Source organism: Neophocaena asiaeorientalis, unplaced genomic scaffold (genome assembly GCF_003031525.2).
Source record: "Neophocaena asiaeorientalis asiaeorientalis breed wild unplaced genomic scaffold, Neophocaena_asiaeorientalis_V1.1 scaffold627, whole genome shotgun sequence".
Lineage (NCBI taxonomy): Eukaryota > Metazoa > Chordata > Mammalia > Artiodactyla > Phocoenidae > Neophocaena > Neophocaena asiaeorientalis.
Window position 1 is genome coordinate 1,845,141 of NW_020174427.1, and position 9,356 is coordinate 1,854,496.

Consider the following 9,356-nt stretch of genomic DNA (forward strand, 5'->3'; position numbering starts at 1 on the left):
GAGGAAATCAGACAATAAATCCAAAGAAACCTACGGAAATTAAAAACCTGAACTCAGGGGCAGGGCAAGAGGCAACACGGTCTTTTCACAGAGCCGTTACACATAATGCAACTGTCCTCAAAAGCAGGAATGGAAAAGAACTAGCCATTCAGCTGCAGAACGAAGCTGGGGTCTTGGCTTTAGAGCTTTCACTGTCTTTAGCATTAGGCTGGGCAGCAAGTGCCTTTTCCAGAGTAGGCCAGAGAAGGTAAGTCCAGTTTGGTTTTTAAGGCTTGGGTCAGCTCTGTGGCCAGCAGCTCGTGGAGGGACACACCGTCGTGGGAGTACACCCCGTTTCTCCCAGTCCAGTCGTAACGCTTGCGGACACTGGATGGTGAAGACAACCAGATTTGCTCGTTTGGGGTCTGCTTGTTGATGACGTACGTTCCTAGAGCTCCACCCAGTTTAATTCTTAAAACACCACTCCCAAAGGAGATATCATAGTCTTCAAATGTGTAAGGTTTGTCTGCAAGGTCTTCAAAAAACTCTGCTAAGGAGTCCAGCGTCTCCTCGGCCAGTCTTTCATAGGCGGTATTGTCCTGAGGGCCAGCGTCACCCAAAGTTCCCGTTGTCCTCAAATTCATCCAACAGACGCACTGCTTTTTGACATTCAGGATCCGGTTGAGGCAGCAGAGACTCAGACTGGGCTGACTGGGTGTGCCGGCCGCGGCGGTCCCGGTGCGCAGGCCCCGGCAGCCTTAGAGCCGGGGGTCCTTCGTTGGCCGCGGGGCCCCGGCGCGGGCCTAGGTAGAGCCTGGAGGCGCCGAGCAGGGCAAGAGACTGGCGGCCGCTCGGCGCCCAAGCGTCCACATTGAAAAACCTTTTTTTTTCCTAACTTGCAAACATCTGTTTATTCTAAATTTAATTTTTTAAACCCAAGCTGCCTATGGGGAAGATACCCACCCAAACTTTCTCTAGTTCCTTTAAATGAAGAATAAGTTTAAAAAAGAAATATTTTATTTATAGAAGTCTATAGACTCAAAATAGGAATTATCTTTCTTTCTTTATATTTATTTATTTTTGGCCATTTGGCTTGTGGGATCTTAGTTCCCCAACCAGGAATTGAACCCAGGCTCTCAGCAGTGAGAGAACAGAGTCCTAACCCCTGGACCACCAGTGGATCCCCCATAGGAATATTTTAGAGTTTCACGTCAACTTTCTAAGATAATGCTCTGTTTTGACAATCTTGTGACAATGTGGAGGATTTCTAGCCAACTTGTAGTGGAAAACACTTTTTTGCCTCTGATGTTATGATTCTACCAACAGTGATGGCATTTCATATAATCTAAACAATGTTAGTCCATAAGTAGAAAAGCCCCTTTCAACAGAGATGATTTTATTTTACAGAAAACAAGGGAAGTAATACCAAAGCTCTGTCGTCTCTATTTTTTTGGCCTCATTCCATGAAACAGTTGCTAAGGATATATTAATAAAATGTGTTACAAATGATATTTGCTAAATTTAGAGCAGAATTAGATTCTAGGGAGAAAATTTGGTAACCACTTATCCTTTGTTCTCCAACTGTTATTGTCTTACCACCATATCCCTCACCTTCTCCTGCTACTTACTTTGAATAGTCTTCTCTGGCCATCGTCCAAGCTAGAATATCCCATTTATCAACCAACTGGATATCGTTGCATTCACATATTTTCAAACCTAATCTCAAATTACTAACCTGCATATAATACTTTGGCTATCTCTACCAGAATAGAGTGTGATATCTTGTTTTTAGAAGAACCAAATGTGTCACTATATTTATATTTATGACCGGGTTTAAAAGAGAATCTGGTCATCAGCTTATTCGAGCCACGTTAATTTACGGAGCTGGTATTGCTGGAAGGTCTTTAAGTGGCATCCAGACAACAGACTCATGCCACTGTCTTAGAACCAAAAGGGGATGCATTTCAATTAAACACATATTTTAGAAGTATTTGTGTTAGGCACTGTGCCAAGGACTGGGAAAGAATAATAAGCATGGATGTGGTCCCTGCCCATGAAGCTTGTCATCTGGGAAAGATAGATATGTGTGTAAGAAAGATAAGATGTCTGTGTGCAGTGGATGTAAAAACTTCTTAAGGCAGAAATGGAACCAATTTAAGAATCAGGGTTTTAACATTTCCAAAATTAAACCAACAAATATTTTTAAGCACGGTCCCCTGTTGATCCCAACTGTACCTTATTTGGTTGTAATTATCATCCCCTCTGTGCAGAGACAGCAAAGCTCACCAACTGTTCCATATGTGCCCCCATGTTGCCTAGATTCTTTGCAGTGAGGTGGGGTAGCATGACCCATATGGTCACTAGCCAATGAGCAGAACCCTAGAGGAGCTGGTATGAGTTCGTGTCTTGCTCTATTCCCCTAACACTGTGAACACTCAGGACTCATATCGTGATGGTGGATCACAAGACCAAAAGGAGCCTAGGGCAATGAGTAAATCACAGGAAAGGAAGCCCTGCAGAGTTGCCTGAACTGACCAAGAGTTTTATAGAGTGAGAAATAAACTTCTGTTAAACAAAATTGTTTAACTGCAGTTAAATAAACTTTTGCCAAAAGAACCTGTCTCATCCTAATGTACTGTCCCAACGCAATAAACAAAAAATGCTCTGAATCTTCATAATAAGAGTTTATTTTGGTTTGCATGCATTTGGCAAATCCCTATTGATCACTTACTATGCCAGGCCTGCTTTAGGTGCCAAGAATACTGTGATGAACAAGACAAAGTCCCTGCAGCCACAAGGAGTTTACATTTTAGTGGGGAAGACAGACAATAAGCAACTAAAAATTTCAGGTAGTGATAAATGCAACAAAAGAAACAAAGACCTTACTTCTTTTTTTGTTGTTGTTATAAATGTATTTATTTATTTTTTATTTTTGGCTGCATTGGGTCTTTGCTGCTGTGCACAGGCTTTCTCTAGTTGTGGCAGGCGGGGGCTGCTCTTCGTTGTGGTGCACGGGCTTCTCATTGCAGTGGCTTCTCTTGCTGCAGAGCACAGGCTCTATGCACACAGGCTTCAGTAGTTGTAGCACGAGGGCTCAGTAGTTGTGGCTCACGGACTGTAGAGCGCAGGCTCAGTAGTTGTGGCACACGGGCTTAGTTGCTCCCCGGCATGTGGGATCTTCCCGGACCAGGGCTCAAACCCGTGTCCCCTGCCTTGGCAGGCAGATTCTTAACCACTTGCCACCAGGGAAGTCCAAGACCTTACTTCTTAATCTTGCCCTATTTTCACCACGTCTCATCCCTCTCACATTGTTACTTTCCTCCCTACTCAACTCCTATTCCATGCTCCATCATTATGTTCATTGTCGCACCCATATCTTCAACTCACCCTTCTCTCCTCTCTTCATACTTGTCTGAAAAAAGGCCAACCTGGTTAAATCCAATTATTTGCCACCTTTATACCTAATCCTAGTAGCTGAATATGGCTGCAGAAAAACAATAATCCTGACTGTTCTCACTTTGACTTCATGGCCACTAACCTCAATTGTTCCTCCTTGCCGCTGCCTGGCAACCCTACTACATTCTCTTGTCCACTCGTCTCCCATTCTCCTATATGACTAGCACACATTCCTCTCTCCTGAAACCTCCAACTGTCCTCTCCCACACTGACAGTCAATGATTTTGCTCCTGATTTCACTGAGAAGTTCAAAGGAATAAGAACTTCTGAAGTTCCCACAAATCTGCCAACCCCACCCACTGTCTAAAGCTGTATCCTCTGTCTTCCCTTCTGCTACTACGTAGAAATTGTCCTAAGGACAGCTCCTCCACTTGTGTACTAGGTTCCGTTGCCTCTCATCTCCCATGTAGACATGAAGATGTGTCACCTAGATCCCCCTTCAAGGAAGGACCTGTTGCTCAGCTGCAGAGCCCGCAGTCAGCAGACAGCCTCCATGGTCAGCTTCTTCAGCGGCTGCCCCATGTGTGGTCAACTTCATCCCAGGTCATGCCCTTCCTGGAGCAGCTTGCATGCAGTGACTGGGCAAGGCGGGGGTATAAAAGCTCAGCCATGCAGGACACTCTGAAGAGCTGTACTCACTCCAGAACTCCCCATGGAGTTGGCTGAGGCTTGGCCAGTTCCGCTTTACAGTTTGACCTCTTCCTCTGCCCACTCTTGCTTTCTCCCCCTTCCTTTCACAGGTACTGATTCCTAATCAATATCTGACACCCCAGATTCTGTTTCAGCATCTGCTTACAGAGCCCAACTTGACATACCAACTTTAGGTCAGCTCCAGCTATTGTCCCCTCCTTCTCTTTCATCACCAATTTCCCCCTCCCTACTGATTCATTCCCATCATCACATAAACATACAGTAATATCTCCCTACTTAAGAACCAAACTCCCGGGACTTCCCTGGTGGCGCAGTGGTTAAGAATCTGCCTGCCAATGCAGGGGACATGGGTTTGAGCCCTGGTCCAGGAAGATCCCACATGCCGTGGAGCAACTAAACCCGTGCGCCACAACTGCTGAGCCTGCGCTCTAGAGCCCACGAGCCACAACTACTGAGCCCATGTGCCACAACTACTGAAGTCCGCATGCCTAGAACACATGCTCCACAACAAGAGAAGCCACAGCAATGAGAAGCCCGTGCACCACAAGAGTAGCCCCCACTCGCTGCAACTAGAGAAAGCCCGCGCGCAGCAACCAAGACCCAACGCATCCAAAAAAAATAAATGAATAAATAACTTTATAAAAAAAAAAAAGAACCAAACTCCCTTTGAATTACTGCTCCATTTTTCTGCTCCCCTGAAATAGTAAAATTCCTGGAAAGTGTCTGATTCCATTCCTTACCTACCTGTCTCTCTCTAACCCCACTCCTGGCACCTTCATACTCACCACTGCAGAGAAACAGCTCTTGTCAGTGCCACTGATAACTCATCATTCTTATACCCAACGGTCAATTCTGAGTGCTTATCTCACCTGACCTTTTAGTAGCTTTGACCCAGCTGATCACTCTCTCAGCTTAGATACTTCTTAATCACTTAGCTTCTGAAGCTCGACATTTTCGCTTGATTTTCCTCCCACTTCACTGGGTTCAGTTGCTCCTTGTTGTCTCCTTGGCTGGTTCCACTTCCTCTCCTGAACCTCTAAACACTGGTGAGCTCCAGGGTACAATCTTGACCCTCTCCTCACCTCTGCTGATGTTCACTCTGTTAGTGCGCTCCTCCAGGCTCAGAGCTTTAAATACCATCTACTACTACGTGTTGACAACTCCTATATCTATATCTTGGGCTAGAGTTTCACCTGAATGGCAGACTTTCGTATCCAACTGCCTAGACTGAATCTCCATTTGGATGTTAGCAGGAATCTCAGACCTAACAGGGCTAAAAAATAACTGACTCCCCTCTCCACTACTCCTTGCCCCTCCCCTAATAAGAGCCTGCACCCTCCCCCAACCCCTGAGGTCTTCCTCGTCTCAGCAAATACATACTCTGTTCTGGTTATTGAACCAAAAATCCAAGGTCATCATAACCCAAATTCAGTACTCTAGAGAATTCTTTAGAATATATCTAGTCTTTCTCCACTGCTCTCATTTACTTAAGATCTCTTTTCAAATGCCATCTTATTAACAAGATCTTCCTTAATTATCAAATATGTAAAATAAAATCCCATCCATCCTACTGGTACCTCCTATCTCCTTTAACCTGCTTTACTTTAATAGCTATTTGTCATACAATAAATTCACTTGTTTGTTCACTGTCTCAACTAGAATGTAAACTTGAAGATGGCAGGGACTTAGTGCTAGTGACAAGCAGAGAGTAGGTGCTCAACAAATTTTTTTTTTAAAATTAATTTATTTTATTTTATTTATTTATTTATTTTTTTTAAATTAATTTATTTTATTTTATTTATTTATTTTTGGCTGTGTTGGGTCTTCGCTGCTGCGCGTGGGCTTTCTCTAGTTGCAGAGAGCAGGGGCTACTCTTCGTTGCAGTGAGCAGGCTTCTCATTTTGGTGGCTTGTCTTATTGCAAAGCACAGGCTCTAGGTGCGCGGGCTTCAGTAGTTGTGGCACGTGGGCTCAGCAGTTGTGGCTCGTGGGCTCCAGAGCGCAGGCTCAGCAGTCATGGCGCACAGGCTTAGCTGCTCCACGGCATGTGGGATCTTCCTGGACCAGGGCTCGAACCTGTGTCCCCTGCACTGGCAGGCAGATTCTTAACCACTGCGCCACCAGGGAAGCCCCTCAATAAATATTTTTGAATGAATAAGTGAATGACTGAAAAAGAATGGAAAGGAAATAGTGATGCTATTGGGATAGAAGAAGCACTTGAGCATAGAGCTAAATGATGTGAAGGTACAAATCACTTGAAGATTCTGAGGGGAAAGCAGTCCTGGCAGAAAAAAAGTGGAGAGCCCAAAGGTAGGGGTGAGCTTGGCTTTATGGGGGAACATCAAAGGTATGTGTGGCTGAAACAGCCAAGAGTGTCAGAGAGATGAAATCAAGATTGTCAGCAACTGGATGATGTAGGACCTTATAAACCACGTGGACAAAAAAAAATTGTTGCCTGCCATTTCAGTAAACAAAGAATGTTGCCTGTCATTCCAGTAAACAGCAAATGTTACCACCATCAAGCCATCAGCCACTGCATCCTGAGGGGAATTCAGGACAGAGAAAAACAGGATACTGGCCCTAGATAGTTAAGATGCATTTCTAAGGACTTCCCTGGTGGCGCAGTGGTTAAGAATCCGCCTGCCAATGCAGGGGACACGGGTTCGAGCCCTGGTGCAGGAAGATCCCACGTGCTGCAGAGCAACTAAGCCTGTGTACCACAACTAATGAGCCTGCGCTCTAGAGCCCGTGTGCCACAACTACTGAGCCTGCGTGCCACAACTACTGAAGCCCATGTGCCTAGAGCCGGTGCTCTGCAACAAGAGTAGCCACCGCAATGAGAAACCCACGCACCGCATCGAAGAGTAGCCCCTGCTCACTGCAACTAGAGAAAGCCCGCGGGCAGCCACAAAGACCCAATGCAGCCAAAAATAAAAAATAAAAATAAATAAATTTATAACAACAACAACAAAAAAAGAAGTAAGGTCTTTGATTCTTTTGTTGCATTTATCACTATTTGAAAATTTTAGTTGCTTATTGTTTGTCTTCCCCACTAAAATGTATACTCCTTGTGGCTGCAGGGACTTTGTCTTGTTCATCACACTATTCTTGGCACATAAAGCAGGGCCTGACGCATAGTAAGTGATCAATAGGGATTTGCCAAATGCATGCAAACCAAAATAAACTCTTATTGTGAAGATTCAGAGCATTTTTTGTTTATTGTGATGCGATGGTATATTAGGATGAGACAGGTTCTTTTGGCTAAAGTTTATTTAACTGCAGTTAAACAATTTTGTTTAACAGAAGTTTATTTCTCACTCACTGCAACTAGAGAAAGCCTGCATGCAGCAACAAAGACCCAATGCAGCCAAAAATAAAATAAATAATTTATTTATTTTAAAAAAAGAGATGCATTTCTAAGGCATAATTTCCAATGAGCCCAATCTCTTGCATCTTCCCATTCATAGAAAAGCAGTAAAATCATTAACTTGAGATATCTTTTTTTTGTGATTAGCAGTAATCTTTTGATGTTTGACTACATGTTTTTGTTTGGGTTTTGTTGTTTTGTGGGTTTCGTTCAGCAAAAACTCCTATATATCCTGGCTCTTCCCTTACTTATTCAGAGCAGTTCCTCAGAGCTATCTGAGAGGCTGTCTCCCAGGCCATAGTCCTCAGTAAGTTCCCTGAATAAAACGTAACTCGTGGCTTCCCTGGTGGCACAGTGGTTGAGAATCTGCCTGCCAATGCAAGGGACACAGGTTTGAGCCCTGGTCTGGGAAGATCCCACATGCCGTGGAGCAACTAAGCTCATGCACCATAACTACTGAGCTTGCGCTCCAGAGCCCGCGAGCCACAACTACTGAGTCCGCATACAACAACTACTGAAGCCCGCGTGCCTATATTACCCGTGCTCTGCAACGAGAGAAGCCAGTGCAATGAGAAGCCGGTGCACCACGATGAAGAGTAGCCCCTGCTCGCCACAACTAGAGAAAAGCTCGGGCACAGCAATGAAGACCCAATGCAGCCAAAAATAAATTTATTAAAAAAAAAAAAAGTAACTCGCAACTTTTAGGTTGTGCATTTTTCTTTGGTGGACAACCATAAGTATTTTGAATTTTATTCCAAGTATGATGGGGAATCATTGGAGAGTCTTAAGCAAGCGAGTACCCAATCTGATAATTAAAACAAAAATACAAACAAATCACCTTGGCTGCTACGTGATTAGTAGGAGGTGGGGCTAGCAATGTGGAAGCCACCTGACCAGTGAGGGACTATGTCCAAATCCAAGCAACAGAGTGGACAGGATCTGAGTGACATCAGTAGAGTGAAAAACGGTTTTAAATTTGAGAGTATAAGTGACAGGATTTGCTTATGTTTTCAGTAGGGGCACAAAAGGAAAAAAGAAGATTCAAAGAAAATGTCTAACTTTTGCCTTACAAACCGGAGTCCATTCAGGGAAATTTAACTGATCATATTTCTGTTAAATTCATCCAGTAAAAGGACCCTTTGGGCAGACAGTGGTTGAGGACTTCGGGGTGGGGGGAGGGAAATGAAGGGAATCAAACACAGTAAGGGGGAGCATTTGGGCGGGGGGGAAGCACTGTGTTGTGTTTTGTTTTGTTTTTAAACAAAGCCAAAAGATGAGTTTATTGCTAGGGTTTCGACCTGCAAGCCCGAAAACTCAAGGGTATGGGAGCAATGTGTTCACTTTTTTAAACGTTGAGTTTTAAAGGATTCTGCGGAGCTGGCCTAGAACTCTGGGAGAAGAGCCTGGACTGGGTGATACCGTATTTCCTCTATTATAACTAACACACATGATTTCCCCCTACATTTACAGGTCTGGAAATCTTTTTCTCTCCGGTGACTGTGAATTTTCAACGTGGTAGGGGCTTTTCCCTTGCGGTGCACCTTACAAGCGACGGGGTCCTCCGAAATACAGCAGATTCGGAAGTCATCACCAGCGTGATCTCTGGGACCCAAATGAGATCGCTCACTTAGTTATTCCCCTCAACCTCTGGGAAATACTGTAGCAGCGACTTCACGGGATGTAAACTTCTTCACCACCCTCCGCCCGCCCCCTCGCGGACCCGCGGCCGCTCCTCTTTTCCGGGAACGAGCCACGGAGACAATACACATGCAGGCCCTCTAGCGTTCTTCCGCTCGGCGCCGCCTCGCCGGTCCCGCGCCCGCTCCCGCCCGCCGCCCGGGGCTTTCCAGGCAGAACGCCGACCAGACGCCGGACGCCGCCGGGGGCCGCCTGGGAGCGCACGG

General features: G+C 45.1%; 1 protein-coding gene across 1 annotated transcript; it reads right to left on the minus strand.

Moving 5' to 3' along the window:
- Positions 1-203: 203 nt before the first annotated feature.
- LOC112407442 (frataxin, mitochondrial-like) lies at positions 204-851 on the minus strand. The gene is given in 1 exon segment (XM_024756726.1): positions 204-851. A coding segment is annotated over 1 exon segment (648 nt).
- Between the last annotated feature and the right edge of the window lie 8,505 nt (positions 852-9,356).